At 38.2% G+C, this 22,943-nt stretch overlaps 1 protein-coding gene across 4 annotated transcripts in view; it reads left to right on the forward strand.

The window, feature by feature from the left end:
- Positions 1–9,585: 9,585 nt before the first annotated feature.
- The window catches only part of TBCE (tubulin folding cofactor E), a 62,593-nt gene continuing 49,235 nt past the window's right edge, over positions 9,586–22,943 (forward strand). For 3 of the 4 annotated variants that reach the window (XM_019746979.2, XM_074316718.1, XM_074316719.1), the window contains exons 1-2: positions 9,608–9,711; positions 21,690–21,823. In XM_019746979.2, coding sequence (XP_019602538.2) covers positions 21,724–21,823 — 100 coding nt within the window. In that variant the 5' untranslated portion in view covers positions 9,608–9,711; positions 21,690–21,723. Of the gene's footprint in view, positions 9,712–21,689; positions 21,824–22,943 lie in introns of all 4 variants that reach the window. The other variant, XM_074316721.1, reaches the window with a different exon arrangement.

Below are 22,943 nucleotides of genomic sequence, written 5' to 3' on the forward strand. Positions count from 1 at the left end.
TTTTTATCCAGAAACTTCCTAACTATACTGTATGTATAGGCAGTTCCCAATTCATCTACCCCAGGTCCCAGCCAGTGCCCACTTGGGACCAATTTCTGTTAGCTACCTGGCCCCAATGCTGTAGGAACTCCTCTTCCTAAATTTGCTGCTAAATTTCCTCCCTGGAATCTCCCTCACTGGAGTCTTCATGAGAAGGCTGACAGTGATAAACAGAGAGCACTCCGGTTCTTTTTCTTACCCCCCTCCATTTTCCCTTTCTCCCTGCCCAGCAAATTCTGCTCTTCGCTATGGAGTCTCCTTTTACGTACTAGCCCAAATTCTTCCTTTTTTCTTTCTAGTGTAACTGGTGCCCCCAAAATGATTAGTGTCTAGGTACAGCAGTGTTTTTCTATGTGGGAAGAAAAAACGTACATGGAGAAGTATTTTAAGATCGAGCCTTTAAACCTTTTTGTATTTTCCCATCATTAGTAAAAATCATGAAAGAATGCTCACTTCAAGTATAAAAGCAGGGGGAAATGGTCTTTTCTTTCCAAACCCCTACCCCCCACCCCGCCCCCGTGAAGGCAGTTGGTGCTTGAAAGGGAAGTAGGCATCTTTAATTGAAAGAAAAGTGTTATCCTGAGAGCTAGTGCCTAACTGAAAAGTAGCCAAAGGCACTAATTAGTTTTATAGTACCGTTATCCTGATGGTCCCCTCTGTTTCATTTCCAGCCCCATACCCCTGGAGCCATCAGTGGCTCCAGAGATAGAAAAGAGACCCTGATTCCTGTATTAGAAGTAGTGTTGACATCCCAAAATGAAAGTTTACATTTTTCAGAAACTGCATTTTGCTTGGTTGGTTTTATAATACGTTATCTCAAATCTAATCACTTGTATGAGACATTCTCACCAAAGCACTCAACCTAAATCCTTTTGAAAAGTTGGGTATAACTTTACTAACTTTTAAGAGACTTTGAATCTTCCATTTTAATTGATACAAGGAAACTTTAAAATCATGGATATTTGTGCTACACTATGGGAATTTGAATTTTGTGCTTATGGACCTATAACTTAAAAAAAAAACCGGGAGCCAGCCCAGTGGCTCAGGTGGTTGGAGTGCTGTGCTCCTAACTCGGAGATGGCCCGTTGGATTCCCACATAAGCCAGTGAGCTGCGCCCTCTACAGCTAAGATTGTGAACAACAGCTCTCCCTGGAGCTGTGCAGCCATTAGCAGCTGGAGGTTGGCGTAAGCTGCAGGGAGCTGCCTTAAACCACCAGCTGCCTTAGTGGGGGGACGGCAAGGCTCATAATACCCGCATGGGCCAGGGAGCTGTGTCCTACACAACTAGACTGAGAAACAACGGCTTGAACCCGAATGAGGGGGCGGAGAGGGAAAGCTGAAGAAGGGGAAACAAAAAACAAGCAAAACATTTTTTTAAAAAAAGCTCTGATTATTCAAAAAGATCTAATAACTATATAGACAAAATAGTTACCTTTAAAATAAAGATTGCTTAAGTAGATTATTCCTTACCTAATGAAGTAAATTTTGGCCTGGTGCTATTCATGATTCTTTTGCCATTTTTATCTTGCCTTTGTCAGTGACAAATGCTTGACATTGAATTGGGGACTCGTAAAGAGTCATTTTATCTACTGACAAATAAAAAAATCATTCTTTTCACTTGAACTGTAGTCACAGTTGTTAATCAAGAAGAAAACCAGCTATGAGTAGTTTGAATCTATTAACTTACCTACTTAGATTTTAAGGTACAGTCATTTTTTTCTGCATAAAGGAATATCTTGTGGTAACCCAAGTAAGAATTGGGTTTGTCATTTAGAAGATTCGTAATTTTAAAACATTCACTTTCACATTTCTAGTCTATGAAGCTACAAAAAAAAAAAAAAAAAAGGATTTTATTTGCCAAAATCAAAAGCATAAAGGCTGGGTACGTGGCCATAAGTTACTTTCTAACTTCAGCAAGACTTTAAATCCATCAGCTCCTCTTTTCCACTCGGTCAATTTACGAACTCGACCTTCCCTTCCTGACCTTACCCTATAGAGGTTCACTTCAGGGAGACTTTAAGGAGCTCAGGTCACTTTCCTCCCTGTCTTCGGCCCCTCTCATCCTGCCAGTTGCCAATCCTGGATGAATCCAACCAAACACGTTCTTTGCTCCTTCCAAGTCATTGAGTGCTGCTGGGGAACGATTTCAAATCTTGTAGTCAGTGCAAGTTAAGTATTACAGCCCTCTTATTTTTCACAACTAATTCTGATGGAGATTGCAAATTTGTCAATCTGAAGTCCTTTGCTTCTCCTCCACTCTTCTCCCATTAAATGTGTCCCAGCTCTGCTCAGTAGATGACTGAAGAAAAAAACAAAACATCTAGTACCTAACCTAATAGGTACTCCATAAACATAACATTTCTTTCTCCTTCTCCTTCCTCTCAGAACATTGATTTAAAAAGAGCCAATGGATAAATCCTGATATAAAGTAGGGGATGAAATAAGTCCCTCCAGAGGCTTAAAGAGGGCATGAAGAACAGGAGGGCTGGTTTGGCATAGGGCAAGACAAACTTTATCACACTCAAAGTTGTCTTAACGCACTGTCATTCTCACATTTTAAATTCTCTTTGAATCCCCAGTACTGCCACCTGTAAATTCCTTGGCATAACATATAAGGCTTTCCAAAATCAGATCTCCCACCTAACCTTAACTAGCCATATTTGCTAGTTACATACTTTACTCTTCCCCCACACCTTATTCTCTGCCGTAAAAAAGTGCTCATAACTGTTGAGAAAGTCTATTCTAGTATTCATTTAATTCATTTCTTGAGTGCCTGTGTGCTAGATCCTTTGCTAGGCTTTGGAAACAGGAGAGTGATAGACACGACCCCTTAACCTCGTGATTTTCCTGTAATGGAGACTGGTAAGTAAACAGCCAATTATTAAACAGTATCCTTAGTGCTGGAATCAGCACTTGTCTGCCTCTCCCATTGGATTGGAAATTCATTAAGGACAACGGCTGACTTAGCCTGCTATTCCCAATAGCACTTAATAAATATTTATGAGTGAAAAAAAATCTGCTTGAAATTAATCTCCCACCTCTCAAGCATTCCATTAAACATAATGTATGTGAAAAGATATTATAAACTTCAAATGTTAGCTTTTATGTTAATGTGCTTCTTCTACTTCTAATGATTCTTACTCAACGTTCTCTTCCATTCTGAAAGCACTTAGACTGTTGACTCTCAGTTTTGTCTGTGATTACCATTATATCAAAAGCCTCACTTCCTCAAACTTAAGTCCTATATCTAACTGCCTAGTCACCTGAGTTTTCTGTTGTCACCTTGAAATCACATAATTAAAACCAACTTACACCTTCTTTCCTATCCCTCTACCAATCCAAATAATGGAATAAAACCACTTCTACCTCAGCCTTTCCTATCACCAGCTTTACTCTCGAAGTGATCCAGGAGGATGATTTCTTATCCTTGCTTCCTGTATCCATCCAGTCCTCCCAAATCTTATAGCTTTGTCCTTCGAGATGTCTCTTATCTGTCCCCTACTTTCCACTTTCACTGTCATTAACTTGGAACAGGTTTGATTGCTGTACATGAAGGGCTGATATTTGGTGGCTGAAATACAGAAAAAGGCTCGTGATAATGGACACCATAATAATGTAAATTCAGACATAATGCAATTATCATTTGGCTCTGCAACCCCCACCACCTCCAGCTGGCTAACTGCAGACTTCCTCTGGTTATTCCATTAATCTTGTAATAATGCAACTTCACATTTTATGTAATTAGATATATTGGACTTTACAAGTAGTATGTCGTAATTTTACTGTAATCCTTACTGGTTGTTAAAAAGTACGGTGCAATAACCAATAACATTAGTAATACAAATTTTAATAACCCATTAGTTCAAGTTAATTGTATAGAAAGTTTCATGACTATTGATTACTGGGCATCTTTTCATAGAGATATCTGGAAAACATTTGCACCACTAACTGCTACATCACGTACATTCTTTATAATACACTCTATGCTTTAGAATGACCATTTATTATCTTTGAATTACTTTTGTTACTGTATATAAAGACAAATATATCAGAAGCTCTGAGAATTGGTATAATGAGTAATGGAAGCTAGTTGGACCTCAATGGGGGAGGTAGTAGTAATGGTAATTTGCAAAAGTAACTTGTAAATCTTACCAAAACTTGCACACTTAAATTGTAAAACAGGAACAAACATTTGAAAAGTACATTGGGGCCGGCCCGGTGGCTCAGGCGGTTGGAGCTCCGTGCTCCTAACTCTGAAGGCTGCCAGTTCGATTCCCATATGGACCAGTGGGCTCTCAACCACAAGGTTGCCGGTTCAACTCCTCAAGTCCCGCAAGGGATGGTGGGCTGCGCCCCCTGCAACTAGCAACGGCAACGGCAACTGGACCTGGAGCTGAGCTGCGCCCTCCACAACTAAGACTGAAAGGACAACAACTTGACTTGGAAAAAAGTCCTGGAAGTACACAGGGTTCCCCAATAAAGTCCTGTTCCCCTTCTCCAATAAAATCTTAAAAAAAAAAAAAAAGTACACTTAAAGAGATTTAGCTTTAATAAATGATATTTTAATATGTCAATATTTTACAAGAAAGAATTTATTGAAGCTGCCAGAGTATTCAATTAACCATAAAGAATTGGACATGTAAAACTAAGAAGCTGAAAATGTAGGTTACTGAAACAAAACAAAATAGCAATTCCAAAAGACAAACTAATAGATTGTTTGTTAGATTTATTGAATCCTAAACTTGGCCAATTACAGTCTGCAAAGCTCTAGTTGAAGAGGAACAAAAATTAAATTATAGCAGTCACTGAATAAGACTTACCCAAAAATAAGCCCCAGTTAAGATTGTCAGCCAGATGGATGCATTTAGTACGTAATGACAACGTTCCAGAAGAAGATGACATGACTGTATATTTGAATAAAAGTAAATTGTTGTACATGAAAAAATAACACATCCCCTGAAAATACACCCTAATGCGTCTTTTGGAGCAAAAATTAATATAAGAGCCGGTCTTATTTTTGGGGAAATACAGTAATTGCTAGTAGTTTAGAGGAAACTGGGAGAGGATTCAGCACCATGAAGAATGTCATTAATATCAAGAGAAATTCTCAATTTATTGAGACCAAAAGTTACCTATGTCTATCAATTTAACAAGGAAATTGTTGGAAGAATTTATAGTTTACTGTGTTATAGCTCAGGAGTACCATTTAGCTTGTGATTGCTGCAAGAAACAAAAGATCAAACCAATTTCCTCCTGGCTTAAATATACCGTATTTCCCCGAAAATAAGACCTAGCTGGACAATCAGCTCTAATGCGTCTTTTGGAGCAAAAATTAGTATAAGACCTAGTATTATATTACATTATATTTATTAACTTATACCCGGTCTTAAGACTGGGTCTTATATTAATTTTTGCTCCAAAAGATGCATTAGAGCTGATTGTCCGGCGAGGTCTTATTTTGGAGGAAACACCGAAGCATATTTGGATAGTTAATGTCCCCTAACTTGTTTTCCTGAAATCTCCTCTTTAGCCCACGTTGCACACACTTGCCAAAGTAATCTTAATTATTTGCTTTCATTTTATTCCTGCTCAAAAATCATTTCCTTACGGGACAAACACTTTAGCTTCACAGTCAAAGCTATCTGTAATCTTCCTGTCTTATCTCCCACCATCCCTTTACTTCACCTAAACCTGCCTAGTTCATTCTCACCTAAAGACATACATGTTTCCACTTTCATGCCTGTACTAATATGCTTGTTTCTGAAATGCTCCTCTGCTCCCCATCAAATTTGTTGTATCTTTGAAGTCTAACTTAAAGTTGGATTTCCTTGCTGAAGACTTTGTTTCCAAATCAAAATATCTTTATAATAATAGTAACGATGTAACTAGGAAAAACAAACCACTCCCTACACTCAGACAGAAAATAAGAGATTGGCCTTTAGCTAAGTGTTCAGTAGAGACCTTACAAAGCAAAGCTTAAATATGGTCTTTAGTTAACTAAGGTAATAAATAGCTATTACAAGGCATATAACTGACTCAATAAAGGGTCTTTTTATTATTCCCAGCAGACCTATTGTTCCCTAATAGGAAGTGAGGTACTGATTCCATTGTAAGGCAGCTGGAAAACATTTCTTTAAGAGAGATTTATAGCAGTGTTTCTCGAACTTGAATAACATACTGTCCATCTCCTTTAAAAGACAAAGAATTATTCTGGACCTCAACTGTTAACCTAGGTTATTTTTGTTATACCGTTACTTACATAGGTAAAGTAAAACAAGGCATAAGCTCATATAGGGAACACCTTTGTTGTTTATTGGCCATTCTCTGCCATCTTAATTCTTCCTAATAACATTTGTTTCATTTTGGTGAATTACCTCTCCCCAATTATATACGACCAAAGTACCCTACCTCCCCACATAGAAGCCTAAGGTTGCTAATCCTTCTCACTTCTCTGCTCCAGTCAAAGGGAGATTCTTGAGTGGAGAAAACTGGTGGAGTCCACTCATCTGGCAGCAGACTGGCCAAATGGCTAAGTAGTACTGCTGTTTGGGTTCTTTTCTGGTTCTTGTTCTGTCTTGGTTCTTTGTCCTGGACTTGAACCTGATGCACCTTCTGGGAACTAGGAGTAGCATGAGAGACTTTCACTGTACACCCATTTTTGACTTTTGAAGCATCTAAAAGTATTATCTATTCAAATATTGAATAAAAGCACTAACAAACGACAACAAAATAAATAAGGCACCAGTAAACAAGGCACCTAGCCAAGCTGACACATAAAATTAACCTTCACAACCCAGCATGCCTAGAGAAAGAGCTGCACACCATAAGGTGAACAGCTGATTCTGCCTTGTGATGGAACAGGAAGGGCAGATCTGGAAGAAGATTATAAAATGTTACGAGAGAATTAGATTTTGATTGCCTTTTCTTACATAAACCTTTTTTGAATATCCTTGTGAACAATTACTCATAGTCTCAGCTCCTATGGTGTCCATTTAGACACTACGAAATCAAATAAATCTCCTGAAACTGAGGGGCTTAACTGACCTTTAATTTCTGTTATTCCACAACGCCGAAGGGCTTCTGTACTAAAATAGGTGTCATGGTCCTGATAGCAAAAATCAAGAAAGTAGATGTAGTCACTGAGTGTGTAGCACAAGAGGAGCAGCAGGCAAGGAAAGATGTCACTGAGGAAGGAAGCAAAGGAATAAGGAACCCAGGAAGGAAGAAGAGAACAGCTCATTGAAAAGAGGGATTCTTAATCTGTGACCTGTGGACTCCTTTGGGGCCCATTAATGGGCTTCAAAGGATTAACTATCTCCCTGCAATTATATGCAAAATTCACATGTACGTGGATCTAGCTGTCATCAGATTTCCAAAGTGATTTGTATCTCCCTGTCCAAAAAAAAAAAAAAAAAGTTTATTGAATGTGGCAATTGGAAGATCTCTTCTTTAAGAGCCATTTAACTTTGCTCCCTCAACTTCCTTTCCACTTCAACTCACTGCAGTTTGGCTTCCAAGTCCACCACTACCAAAACCGTTCTTGTCAAGGACACTGACACTTATCGTGCAAAACCTAGTGAGTAGCTCTCTCACTTGACTTCCCAGCCTTCCCTTACCTTCCTACTGTAAGTTGGTACCTTCTTAATCATAGCACCATCGATTTCCTTTATCGCACCTAGCATAGTCTGAAATTGTTTATATATCATCTGCACCATATGTTTAGGATATAAATTTGTCTAGGACTGGAACATTGCATCTCTTTTTCACTGCTAGATCTCCAGTGTCTAGAAATAGTGTTTGGTGCAGAGCTGGCATTCACTAAATATTTACTTAATGCATGAATGATGAGACTCAAAGTGGATTCATTGCAAATATTCAATGTTTTAAGTTTGAGACTTTTTCTACAATGATTAAATACCATTTTTCCAACAAAGGGGGATAATTAACCCTATCAACCTATGCTGTAGAGAAATCAAGGAATGTGATTTGAAGTCACTGGTGACAGATGAGAAGGTAATTCTGGAAGAACTGGAGGAAATAGAGAAGCCAGGAGGTCAAGCTGAAAAAGATTAAAGTAAAAGGGAGGTGAGGAATGAGAGACAAGGTGTATAGTCCTCTTTCAGAGAAAGCATTTAGTAGAGAAAGCACTTCAAGGGCATAACACCATTGAAGCAGCCGTGTGCAGGATCAGTATGAAGAGAAAAGGACTGAAGGCAGAGAGGGATTATTCTTTCACTCTAGACAATACCGGGCAAGTATTGTCACAATTTAGTGAAGAGAACAAAGTATTTTACAAAGAAGAGGAAGAATCACGTTTTCTGTATCTGTTGTGGGGCTGGCCTGAACTTTGAAGTTATAAGGTCCACAGCTCTTTCAGGGCACAGATGAGTGTTAGTAAATTTACCTTTATTCTGCTTCAGTTTTCTTCTAACATGGGGCCAAAGGTGTCCTCCAACCTTCATGTGTGCAGTGATAAAACTCATCTGATGAAGCCCGTTAGAGACAAACTTCTAAATCCTGTAGTCTAACAAAGTTAGGTTTAACTTGCTGACACAGGGAGACCACACACCAGAGGAGCTGGGAAGTCTGGGGGGGAAAAAAAAGAGCCAGGGGAAACCAGAGGATTTTTGGAGTGTAGGTAAGAATTAAGAAGCCTCAGGCCTGGGTTAGGAAGCAAGCTCCAAGGTTTTGTATCTTTGAAAACCGTAAAGTTAAAATAAGTGTGAGATGTTACATCTGAAAACCCCTTATTTGAAGCTCTGTATTTGGATTGGAAAAGCATCAGCATGATCCACACGGCTCAGCCTCTCCAGGCGGGACTGGGATGTTCCACTCATACTGACAGGATTTCAAACAACAAAGAAGTTTGTTTTGGGGAACAAGGTTACTCGGTCTGTGTCCTTTCATTAAACAACAGCAGTTTTCCATATTCTCAACGGGTATCGCCAAATTCTCGACTTTATAAACATTCATCTGAAGGCTACTTCCCTGGTGTTATTCAGTGTCCCCTTGGTTGGGTTAAAGACCTCTTCCACTTGCACCAACAATAACACGACAGGTACTGTGTGCTTTAGTTACGCACCACACCCCACAGCTAAACGTTTACTGATGCGTCATTTCATTTGACCCTGACAGCCAACCATCGAAGTATTTACATGAGAAACTGATGCAGAAATTAGCCTGACTACGGAATTTGCTTCTTCCATTATTGCGCTTACTTTCATTCTGCCGTATATTTTAGCTAGTTAATTTTTTTTCTCCCAGTTTCTGAGGAATCATTATTCTATCCTGCGACCACATGCTTCCTACGCAGTAGACTCTCAATAAACATGGAGCTGAATTACACACACGACTTGTAACTCGCTTCCGTGATAACAAGTGAATCGGAACATGCTCGTTCCTGGAGCTATTCTGTCCTCCTGACTCCGGGCATCAATCGCTCCCGCAGCACAACGGTGCGTGAGCGGCAGGTCCTGGGGGAACTGACCCAACCTCCGGCTACCAGGACTCGCGGGCACTCAGGTCTAAGCTCCGACGGTCGTCGCTCACTCCCGCGGAGGCGGGACTTCCGGCCTCTCCGAAGAAGCACTTCCAGCTCCTGCCGGAAGCTCGGCTGCAGGACGGCGCGTGCGAGGAGCCGCCGCGGCGACCACCCGGCTGGGCGCGCGTAGGTGAGCGTCGGAGGGGCTGGGGAGCCGAGGGTGCGAGTGTTCCTGGTGGCCGGCAGCCGGCGGCCAGCCTGCAGTGCTCCGTCTTCCTTTCCTGTCCTAGAAGTTTCCTAGAAACTTCCCAGGTTGGCAGAGCTGGGCGTTGTCTGCTCCCTGCGGCTTTGACCGAACCCAGACGCGTGGGCTCGATGGGTGCGCGTGTGTGTGTGTGTGTGCGTGTGCGAACGTGTGTGCGGACGTTGGCGCGTGTGTGCGTACGGGAACGTGTCTGTGCCGACGTGCGTGCGGCGTGGGGCGCGAGTGTGCGGGGTCTCTCGTCCAGCACAGCCGGAGGGGCAACGCCGCCCTGCACGACGCAGAAAAGCCTTATTAACTTGTCCCTTTGGAAGAGATGAAATTGGTACAGGCGATCAATAACTTGGTGTCACATTAGGGAAACAGCCCTGTCCTTCCTAATCATTTAACATTTATGATGGAGAAATAATATTAAGTGGTGGAGAACATTTAACATTTTTGCATAATGCTCACTGCCAGCTTAGACTGCCCTAAGTTGTGGGTGGATCCAGGTGAGGGTGTGACATCCCTGTTTCCAAAGAAACCACAGTTCTACTTAGAGGTTTCAAACATATAATTCTATAATACAGCATCTGTATATGGCACTGTGTTTAACTCCGAAAGTCAAATCTCCCGATATATTTGACCCCCGTATGCTTTTGTAAACAGCACATCACGGGGGATTTTTTTTTTAAAATCTGAGTCAACAGTCTGCCTTTTGACTGGCAGGTTTATTGTACATGCATTCATTGATTCATTGTCACTACTGACAGATATTTGTTCAGGCCTGAACCTTTGGAGTCATCCTTGACTCAGCTCTTTCATACCACACCTAAAATCTGTCAACAAATTATATGGACCCCACCTTCAATATCTATCCAGGCTCCCAAACCCTTCTCACTGTCTTCACTTGACCAAGTTACGGTCATCTCTCACCTGGATAACTGCAGTGCTCCCAGCTAGTCTGCTTTTTCTTCTTGCAGTCTGTTTGCATCATAACATCTAAAGTGATCCTTCTAAAAAAAAAAAAAAAAATCAGATTATCTCCCCCCTTTCCAAAAATCCTCCAAGGATTATCCATTTCACTAAGAGTAGAAGCCAGAATCTTTAGAATGGCCCCCAAGGTGCAGTCATGCTTTACCTCTGATCTCTTGTATTTTCCCTTTGCTCCACTCTAGGGCATCCTCAAGTACATCCTAACCTCAGGATATTTGCACTGCTGTTCCTTTGCCTGGAATGCTCTTCCCCCCATGTCCACATGGTTCAATTCCTTAAATTCCCTAGTGTTTTTTGAATATTCTCGGTGAGGCCTTCCCTTATGTCTCCATTGTACTTGAACTGATCATAGGAGATGCCATTGATTTATTCATTTATTTGGTTTATTATGTTTACCCCATTAGGATAGAAGCTTCACGAGGTCAGGTATTTTTCTGTGTGTGTGTTTTTTTTTAGTAGACTCTTCATAATGAGTGAATTTGGACTTTTTCTACCATCTTTCATTTTTTATTTTCTTTGCCTGTTTTAATTTCCTTTTTTGCCTTTTTATATTGAACTTTTTTTTTTTTCCCTACTATTTTTTGCAAGATATATTACTCTGTGACTCTATTTCTGTTCCTACAGTGATTGACCATTGACTTTTAATTTTACTGTGCATACTTAATTGAATCTAATTCAATCTTAATAAAATCTTAACACTGTAGAACCTTTAAGTTACCTACTTTAAACAAGCTTCCTGGATCATCTTAATATTTTATTTTTGTAAAATGTAAACGTTCAGCAATAAAACTAGTAGTTGTTACTATTTTCTGGTGGTTTTGATTTTTTTTTTCCTTTTGGTTTATTAAAGTCAATTTATCATACATTTTAGTAGAGTTTTTTTGTATACTTAGCACTTTAAAGTTGATTTTTTAAAAGTATGTGATAATTTATCTTCACATTTTGCTGGGAAGTATGCAAGAGAGTCAATTGAAAGCAATATCATAGACATATTTCGTGTAAAATGAATATTACCCACAAAGTATGTAGGGGCTTCCACAAAAGGGAGACACCACTGTTTGCCAGTTATTAGGAGTACCTGGAATGAATTTGTGGAAGAGTGATTAGGGAAGATTTGGTGGTATTTGAAAGTGTATGTAGTAAAAGGGCACATATTGGCTCATTAATTTTATTAGTTCACTTTCATATAGTTTTGTCATAAATATTGTGAATTTGGTGTAGATTTAAGTCATTGGTGTTTGAGAGAGAAGACGCCTACAGACTCCTCGGAAATGCTTAAAGCTTTTTCGAGGGCCTACTTAAAATGGTGTGAGACAATTCAGTATGTGAGGGAAGAGGAGCTGTGGTAACAGCTTGGACACCGGTTGTGACATCAGGCATGAGGTGTATGAAAGGACTGCAGGACTTTCTGCTCAGTGAAATAAGCCAGTCACTAAAAGACAAACACTGTAGGGTTCCACTTATTGAGATACATAGAGTAGTCTAGTTATAGAAAGTCAAGTAGTCAAGTTCATAGAAACAGAAGGTAGGGGCTGAAAAGAGAGTGGTATGGGGAGTTCTTCAGGGAGTTACAGTTTCTTTTTTGCAAGATGAAAAAAATTCCGTGATTGGTTGCACAACAGTGTGAATGAATATATCGAATACTACTGAATTGTACACTTAAAAATGGTTAGATGATTTATGTGTATTTTATTACAGTTAATTTTTTTTTAAAGGACAGCATATGGATTTGTTTAAAATTGGGCTAAATACTTAGAAATTGTTACATTTTAGGTGTTAATTTAAAAGCAAATGGCATTTTTGCCTTTAAGTGTTTAAAGGTATCCTCATATTTAGTCTCCCAGCATGAACTTCCAGTCAGTGAAACCCTCTTATATTTCCCTACCCGGAAAATGTGTTCTCTTACTCTCTGCCACTCATTTCTAACAGCTTAACCAGGGTGTGGATGCCACACGGAGCGTTCCCTTACTCTTGACCCACATGGTTCTCCTCCATCACTGAACTTGGTCCTTGCATTCCTAATTTTAGGTCATAGTTTTTCATTGTTAGTTCTCTCTCCCAATTAGACTGTAAGTTCCAGCTAAGCATGTCTTCTGTTTCCTTAACCTGTCACAAATCTGAGGACTCACAGTTTGTTAGTGCCTGAGCCAGGATTACTACTTAGAGCTGCTGAATCTCTGTGTGTTTCCCATTGAGGTTGAGTTTTCTACTTGATAGGTGTCATTGTGTGAATGATACATCTGACTTCATACCAATTATTTTGGTACAATTTTGAACAAACATTAAGAAAAAATTTAGGAAAATACATTTAGAAAGATACTAGAACTCATATTTCAAAATCTTTTTTAACTGAGTTAATGAAAGGCTTTAGGTGTAGCTGGATCAACTCTGCTTTCCTGTTTGGTCTTATTTTCAGATAGGTTTTTTCCACTTAGTGACAAAGGTGTCCCTTAGTTATTCCAGGTTTAAATCATTCTTTTGTTTTAAGGTTTTGGGAAAGAAAGATTTTGATGTCTCCTCAAGGGCTAATGTCATTTGCTGAAAGATTGGCTCTGTTTGCTTGGGTTAGGATTTTCAGACAGGGACCAGTTGCTGGATGCAAGGAACTAGAGGTAAGGAGTCTTCAGATTGGCTGTCTTCGGCCATTCGTCCACTTCTGTAGTGGGTGAATGGCAGCGCACCAGGCAGAGAAAGTGCGTGTTCCAAAAGGGCTAAGAAAGACAAAATAGATGAGAACCATTTCAGCAGTATAGATTAAGCAGTATAGATTTGATTAAGTACATTTCCCAGGTTAAGAGCCTTCCATCCTTCAAAAATAGCACAGTAATTTTTAGAAGAATTAAGAAATCGGTTAAATTTTGAATTAATATTGTGCAATTACAGTAAGGGAAATGTAAGAACTTTGTAAAGTGCTATATAATTTTGTTCAATAATTTGCTTTGTTGTTGATGCTTCAGACTCACCACCAAATTCTTCTCATGTCCTCTAACTTTCTTCATTGATTCTAAGACTCTTAGCCATGTCGAGCAACTTCTCATGTGTTCGTTAGCCATTTGTATATCTCCTTAGGCTGTATGTCTGTGCAGATCTTTTACCTATTTTTCAGTTGGGTTATTTGTCTTTAGGAGAGTGGTAGCAATTCTTTTTTTATTTTTTCAGTTATAGTTGACATTCAATATTATTTTATACTATTTTCAGGTGTACAGCATAGTGGTTAGACATTTATATAATTTACGAAGTGATACCCCGATTAGTACACCCCTGGCACTACACATAGTTATTACAATATTGTCTGTATTCTCTATGCCGTGCTTTACATCCCCATGACTATTTTGTAGCTACCAATTTATACTTCTTAATCCCTTTCCCTTTTCCACCCAGCCGCCTAACCCCCCTCTCCTCTGGCAACCATCAAAATGTTCTCTATATCAATGTTTTCTATATCTATTTCTATTGCATTTGTTTGTTTATTTTGCTCTTTAGATTACACACGTTAAGTGACATCATACATTATTTGTATTTCTCTGTCTGACTTCCTGCACTTACTGTCCATCCATGTGGTTGCAGATGCCAAGATTTCATTCTTTTTTATGGCTGAGTAATGTTCCATTGTATATACGTACCACCTCTTTATCCATTCATCCATGGGTGGACACCCAGGCTTCCTCCGTATCTTGGCCATTGTAAATAATGCTGCAGTGAATATATGGATGCACATGGCCCTTCAAAGTAGTGTTTTATACTTCTTCTGATAAGTACCCAGAAGTGGAATTGTGGGTCATAAGGTAGTTCTATTTAAAAAAAAATTTTTTTAAAGGTTTTATTGGAGAAGGGGAAGAGGACTTTTATTGGGGAACAGTGTGTACTTCCAGGACTTTTTTCCTAGTCAAGTTGTTGTCCATTCAGTCTTAGTTGTGGAGGGTGCAGCTCAGCTCCAGGGGCGCAGCCCACCATCCCTTGTGGGACTCGAGGAATTGAACTGGCAACCTTGTGGTTGAGAGCCCACTGGCCCATGTGGGAATCCAACCGGCAGCCTTCGGAGTTCGGAGCATGGAGCTCTAACCGCCTGAGCCACCGGGCCGGCCCCTTCTATTTTTAATTTTTGAGGAAATTCCATACTGTTTTCCATAGTAGCTGTACTAATTTGCAATCCCACCAACAGTGCATGCGGGTGTTTTTTTCTCCACATCCTTGTCAAGATTTGATGTTTATTGATTTACAAGTATTAATGATAGCCGTTTTTATAGGTGTGAGGTGATAGCTCATTGTGGTTTTAATTTGCATTTCTCTGATGATTAGTGATGTTGAGCATCTTTTCCTATGTCTGTTGGCCATCTTTATGTCCTCTTTGGAGAAATGTCTATTCAAGTCCTCTGCCCATTTTTTAATCAGATTGTTGTTTGTTTTTTTTGGTGTTAAGTTGTATGAGTTCTTTATAAATTTTGGTTATTAACCCCTTATCGGATGTCTCATTAGTGAATATCTTCTCCCATTCAGTAGGTTGTCTTTTCGTTTTGTTGACAGTTTCCTTTGCTGTGCAAAAAGTTTTCAGTTTGATATGGTCCCATTTGTTTATTTTTTCTTTTGTTTCCTTTTGACTGAGGAGATAATAAAAAAAAAATGTAATTAAGAACATTCGTCATTAGCTATCAACATTAAAAATGCACATCCCTTTTGATTCAGCAATATCCGTTTTGAGAATGTTTCCTATAGATATATTTGCACAAGTGTAAAAAGATAAATGTGCAGGCTTAATCCTTCTACTATTGTTTGTAGTCAGAAAAACTTGGGAATAATCCAAATGTTCATGAGTTTGAGGACTGGTTAAATAAATTATGGTTTACCAATACAAATATGCAGCCATGAAAAAAATTAAAGGTCCTGACATGGCTGTGGCTAAATCTCTAGGATATGTTACTGAATGAAAATGTAAGGAATTGAACCACATATCTAGTAGTATGCTCTCATTTATATAAAGAAGAAAGTAATATATTTGATTGTACAAACATGAAATATGTATGGAAGTATGTGTGACATACTAATAAATCTGTTGCCAGTGGGAAGAAATAATGACTGGCAGGAGTGAAAGGGGAACTTTCAGTATATCCCTTTAATACTTTTGAATATCATCTATTCAAAAAATTAAGTGAGAAAGATATGCAGAGAAAAATACAAAAGGGATTACTGAAATGGAGAAAGAGGCAGTTTCTTAACTAATGATCTTTAGACACTTGAACAAACCTTTTAGGAAAACTATTTTAAGGCCAAGCCTAAAATCAACCTGTGAAAAAATGTGAAGACAAGAAAAGAAGCTTTTAGGATTGATTTAGAGTAAAAAATAGTACAAGAAAGTCATCTCCTTGGGTGTAGTAATACATATTTTTTATCTTTAATCTCGAACATTTTCAAGGTAGGAAAATGCAGCGAAAAGTATAATGAACACCTCTATACTCATTGCCTTTATTTCATATTTTTCCCATTTGGTTCATATTTTAAAAATATATGTAATGTAGTAGAAGAGGTGACAGAAACCTGGCAGATTGATTCAATTTCTTATCTTTGGTCCTTTAAATGGAGAATGATTCCTGGTTTGCCAAAAAAAAAAAAAAAAAAAAAAAAAAATGATGAAAAGCATGTTGAAGATAAAAAGAGGTAGGATGGTATTTATTTGGCTATTTGAATTAGTGTTCATCCCAAGAGCAATTACATCCAGTAGTTTGTAAAAGAACTGGCCAACATGACTGCAAAAATTCCTGTTCGTAATCTTTGAAGAGCAATGAACAGAGGAGTTACAATTTCTAGGAAAGATGTGACCCTTTAGAAAATAGTAATCTCAGGAGCTGGGAAGAGGTTAGTCAGTCTTGCTAAATTTACCGCATGTTTTCTTTGGGTTGAGATTCCTTGGTGAGCCAGGGAAATTTGTAGAGAACAGTGCATTATTTCCTCCGTCTTTTCATCATCATTCTCCTTTTCCTCCTCCTCATTATTATTAATAGAAGAAAAAACAACTACCCATTTCAAAAAATATTCATACGACTCCGAGATGTGTAAGTTATAAAGTGACAGTCTCCCTTCTCTTACCCCATTCTGCCTCTGTCTCCTCGGCAGGGCGTGTTCCCCGATTCCCTGACTAACAGTATATTTTGATTTCAGTGAAGCATTTCACAGAGTTCATGCTGTTCTTGAATGTGAGCTGGGTAATAGGAGGGCTTGCAACTGAAAAATTTTACCCATAGTTTGTATGGGTTTCTGTCTTTGGTCAGTGTCTTAGATTCTTTTTTTGTCTTTGTTCTTATAAAAATTGCACAGGACAAAGCTGGGAGAGAGAGTTAATATGTTGGATTATTGGATGTTTAATATATATAAATGTATAAAGTTCTACATTTATACATAATATTATAACGTTTTAAGTCCTACCTCAAAATTCGTTGTACAAGTGCAGGATAGAGAAGACCTGACTTGAAAACACTTGAAGGGAATTCATAAGACTGTAGAAACAGGTAAACAAATAGATTTTCTTTTCGTATCAGTGTCAATATCAACTTTTTTTTGATAGACAATTTGTCCATGGCTTTCAAGAATCTTAAACATATTTATTTACTTGGAATAATTGTCTTGATGTTTTTCCAAGGAAGTGCTTCAAAGGACAATAATAATTTAAAAATGAAAGATGTTTTCAGTTCTTTTCTTTGGGACAGTAAACAATAAAAACATTTAACAATAGAGAAATGATTAAGTGGATTGTGGTATGTACATGTCAACATTAAAGTGATTAAAATGATGATTCTCTGGCTGTATAGAAAAATGTTTATAGTGTTAATAAAAGAAGTAGAACAGAAATTATGGATCATAATAAAATTCTGTTTACACGTTAATGAAAATTGAAAGGGTATTTAAAACTACCGAAAACACTTTTTTAGGGTAATGTAATTGTAGTGAAATTTAAACATTTTAATTTTGTGATCAGGAGGTGACAGTAACTCACAAATGGCGATGGAGTGTAGTTCATTGCAGTCTTAATAGTAAACAACAGTCTTTCCTATGTAAAGGGAATGTAACGTTAGGCTACATTATTAAATAAATGATGTTCAGACCATTGAACCCACATATAGGTCAAGTCACATTTGGAATATGGTTTTCAGTTTTAGGTATTTTAAGAAAAGACTCGGTAAATGAATTATGAGGTGAACTTGGAATTCATGTTTACTCTGGTAAAGCATTCTGGAACATGGGTATAGGAAGAGGAATGAGGGGAAATAATAGCATAGTGGTGGCTTTCGAATATTTAACTGTTAGCTGGAAAGAGTATGAATAGCTTGATTCTCTGGCTGCAGAGGGCAGGACTAAAATCCGGGGGTGGAAATGATACCATGTTTCCCCGAAAATAGGACCTAGCTGGACAATCAGCTCTAATGTGTCTTTTGGAACAAAAATTAATATAAGACCCGAACTTATTTGACTATAAGACCTGGTAATATAATGTAATGTAATATAGTATATAATGTTATAATATAATGTAATGTAATATACTGGGTCTTATATTAATTTTTGCTCCAAAAGATGCATTAGAGCTGATTGTCCGACTAGGTCTTATTTTCAGGGAAACACTGTAGGTATATTTCATCTCCTCTTAAAGAACTGTTACCTAACAAGTAGAGACACCTGAAAATTAAATGGGCTGTCTTCATTAGTGAGCAAGTAGATTTAAATAAAAGGCATTCTTAACCGCGGCTTGGTTGGCACCTGGATGAACCTAACCAAGGAACAGTGAGTGACATGCCACTATGTTCAGGTAAACAGGAGAGGGCCCAATACAGGCAACTACAGAAAATGGAACTAGGTGAGCAGCTGACTTCAGGACAGTTTGAGGAGGCACTAAAATGGGGAGGGGGGCTCAATTGGGGGTGATCAAAGTGGTGGTGTTAGCAACAGGCAGTGGTGGTCCAGGGGTCACAGCGACTCATTGGATGACTGGCCAGAGGGAGAGGGTATGGACTTTGAAAACAAGACGGGGTCCAGTTTCTAGATCCTGAAAGAATCCAAGTATCAGAAAGTAAATTATTAGAGGGGTTAAGAGGCTAGTCAAAATCATCAAAAATATTGACCTGACACGGAGCCAATTAATTACTGACGTTAGATACCTTCTACCTAACGACCTCAGGTCCTGTGGGCGTAGCACACAGGTAGGAAAGAAAACATTGTTACTAGAGATCAAATAGGGTCAAGCATGTGAAGGAACTTTGTAACTCATGAATTACACATATTAAAGAAGGACTTCCTGGTATCTTCATTCCTGATTTTGCTATTGTGCCACTTCCTTTCCCTGCTCACCAGTTGACACTGTTTTTCTCCCCGAGACATTCTCACCATTAGTTGGCGTGAGCTCCAACGTGTTACTGTTAGGCCCAGCCCCTGCCAGTTTCAGACTGATGTGGGGCCTGGTTGTGAATTTCTGGGTTTGAATAACCCCGACTCTAGTTCATGGAACCAAGATTCGGCCTAATACTTTAACTTCTCATAGGAATGGAGCTCTGCAGTGATCTTACTAGTTTTCCTCATCAGGGACTAGAACTTTGCATCTGGACACAGGTTTGTGACCAGGCCCCTTTGCTGCTGACTATATTTGTGTCTGAGCATATAAACCATGGTTTCCCATGCCTGCCCCACCAGCCTGTTGATTTTACCAAGTCATCTGAACTCTTGACATTTCCTCTTTTGCTTTTCAAACCTGCTAGGCAGGTTTAGATCTAGGTCTTGGCCCCTTCCCGATTGTCCTGTCCTCCCATATTTACACCGTCAAAATTCAGCCCCATTTTGAAATAGGGGAATTCTTACGAGAATTGGGGAAAATGTTTTTAAGAGAAGCTGGAGAACCTGATTGAATGAACCCAATACTGAAACTTGATAAGAGAGAAAAATGTTCAGATTATTTCCTTTGCATGGGAACAGACAACTGCAGTAATAGATAAAATATCTACTATTACTTTAAAAAAGATAACAAAGGTAGAGAAGTCATAATACTGGAGGCCTCAGCTACCCACATGCTAGTGGAGTTTATGAGTTACCAGGAATGTGATTTAAACCCAGGAAGGTGTGATTAGTGGTGTATGCGTTTCTTATTTTATACACATAGGGTAATATTATTAAACTGGAAAAGTACTTTGTTCAATAGTCCTGTAATTTGTGGTCATTTCAAAATCCTTGTACTGCAACATTGCAACATTTGTAATGGAAACCAAGTTTTATTTCCACAAAGGTGAGGGCATGGCGGTAAACCACATTCACAGGGAACACAAGGTTTTCAAGCCCTGGTCTCACAGGGTCTCTGCCGTCTCTGATACTGTTACTCCATTATTCCTGCTGCGCTTGGATTCCAAAACACCAGGAATCTGGTTTGCTTAAAACTCTCTGGCTTTCTTCTGATCCTTCTAGGGGTTTCTTCCCTCTCCCTTTTAAATATTTTATTTCTCTAGGGTCCTATCATTGATCTTCTTTTCTTGCCACTAGTACACTTTTGATCTCATCCACTTTCATGGTATCAGTTATAAATTGTGTTGATGACTCCCTGATACACATTTCTAATGAAAACATCTTTTGAACTAGGAACCAAAGTCTTCCTAGTCTTTGATTTTATAATTTCTGTCCATTTAATCACCAAACCCTGTTGATTCTAGCTCTTAACTTTCTCTGAAATCCATACCCTTCTCTCAGGTCTTCCTACCACTGGACTGTAAACTCCTGAGTCAGGAATCGTGTGTGTGGTTTCCTATGATGTGAGGCCTAGCACAGTACCTAGAATGCAGCCATGCTCAGTGTGTGTTCAACGAATGATGGCGGCCAATGCCTGGTGTCAGGCCCTCGTTGTTTTCACCTGAATTATAACAATATTTCCCTAACCGACCACTCTGTTTCTTACTTCCTTTTAATGTACTGTCTACATAGCCACTGGCCTGACATATCTAAAATACAGTTCTAAAAATCTGTAATTTTAATGTGTATTTAAAAGATAAACTCTTTTTAAAAATCATAGCCATTATATTATTGTCATAGCTAAACATGTAACAATGATTCTTTCCCTTTTTTTCAAAATAAATTTATTATTAGCCTTACTAGAAATATTCTTTTTTTAAATAACTACTCTGCCATCTTGACTGTAACCCTAAGAAACAGTTATTCTTTCATATCAAATATCTAGTTGTGTTCAAATTTTCAATTTTCTCACATTTTAAAATTTTTTTACAGTTTTGAAAAATGAGGATCCAAATAAACTCCATACATTGCAGTTAGTTAACATATCTCAAGTTTTTAAAATCTCTTTGTTCTCTCTCTGTTTCTTTTTCTCTTTGTGTTTCATTTGAAGAAATTGATTTGTTTGTCCTGTAGAGTTTCCCACTGTCTGGATTTGGCTGCCCACAGCCTGGTAGTGTCCTTTAGCAAGTTCCTCACTCAGTTTTCTGCTTCCCTGGGAAATGGGCATTGGATTTAGTTATCATTCCTAGACAGATGGTGCTTTTCTCTGAGGTTCCTTTTTTTTTATAAGCATTTAATTTTTTATTTGTTATTCATCATAGGTGTTCCTTCCTCTATCTGTGGATTTGTGTTTTTGTCCCTTCATGAGGCGAGAACAGTGTTCATATCGCCTGTTTCCTGTTTATCAATTTATCCCTTTTTCTTCTCTTTCCTTCCCACCTACTTCACCCTTCAGTAAATGACAGAATAGACAAGTCATGTGATGTGAGCTAACGAGTTAAACAAGATCAAAATATGGTTAGGCAGTAAAGTAAAATCAAATTATGAGAGTTCTTCGCTTCACCAAAATATGAAGACTAAATTGGTCAGAAGTGTTGACCTCATGAATATATGAGATTTAAAAAAAATTTTTTTAACAGAATTTTTTTAAGTTCTTGTCAATGTTATAATTTTCTTCCTAGAGCTCCTCGTAGTTTGGATTCTGGCTCTATTATAATGAATGACACTTTGACATCAGATGTTATTGGTCGAAGAGTTGATGTTAATGGAGAACATGCAACAGTACGTTTTTATGGCATCGTCCCTCCTGTGGCAGGTACAGTATGATTTTGTATGTAGTTGGCTATTTTTTAATTGTTCTGTGTAGGCTTTTCTGTAGTGCTTTATAACATCGACTTTGAAGAAACTAACAACCAATTTATAGATGCCGGGGGTGCCAAAAAAATGTATACACATGACTTGTATTCATCTTTTGTTATTGGTATATATTAAGTATTACAATTTTAATACAGTTTTTTCCTTTCTAAAATATGTATGCACTTTTTTGTCACCCTCTGTAGTTTTATTTGGTGACAATATCCTGTGGTATCTACGGTTCTATTTAATTATATACTTTAATTATTTAGTGTTGCTATTTTATATTAATTCAACCTTAAAATATCTCCTGAGTAAACTTTAAATAACAACCAAACCTTGAATTCTCATAATCCTAAACTCAAAAACTAAGTAACTTTTTGAACTCTTCTGCCATTTATCCATGTGTATATATGTTTAATGTAGTCTGATATAAATACAATTTAGTGTTACCTTTTTTCACTTACTATTTGGCATATACTTAGCTAAGCATTATTTTACTTGTATTTTTTTAAATTGATAAAATTGACATACAACATGTTAGTTTCAGGTACAACATAATGATTTGATATTTGTATGTATTGTGAAATGATCACCACAAAAAGTGTGGTTAACATCCATCACCATATATTGTCACAAATTTTTTTTCTTGTGATGAGAACTTCTAAGAGATACTCTATTAGCTACTTTCAAATATGCAACACAGTATTGTTAACTATAGTCATGGTACTGTACATTACATCCGCAGGACTTCCTTATTTCATAACTGGAAGTTTGTACCTTTTGACTCCCTTCATCCATTTTGTCCATCCCCCCCCATCCTCTCACCCCCCACTTCACCTCTGGCAACCACCAGTCTGTTCTCTGTATGAGTTCTTTTTTAAAAGATTCTACCTATAAGTGAGATTTTATGGTGTTTGTCTTTCTCTGTTTTGCTTATTTCACTTAGCATAATGCCCTCAAGCTCTATCCATGTTGTCACAAATGGCAAGATATCTTTCCTTTTTATGACTGAATAATATTCCACTGTGTATATACACCACATGTTCTTTATCTATTTAGCTGCTGATGGACACTTAGGT

Source organism: Rhinolophus sinicus, linkage group LG12 (assembly GCF_036562045.2).
Source record: "Rhinolophus sinicus isolate RSC01 linkage group LG12, ASM3656204v1, whole genome shotgun sequence".
Taxonomy (NCBI): domain Eukaryota; kingdom Metazoa; phylum Chordata; class Mammalia; order Chiroptera; family Rhinolophidae; genus Rhinolophus; species Rhinolophus sinicus.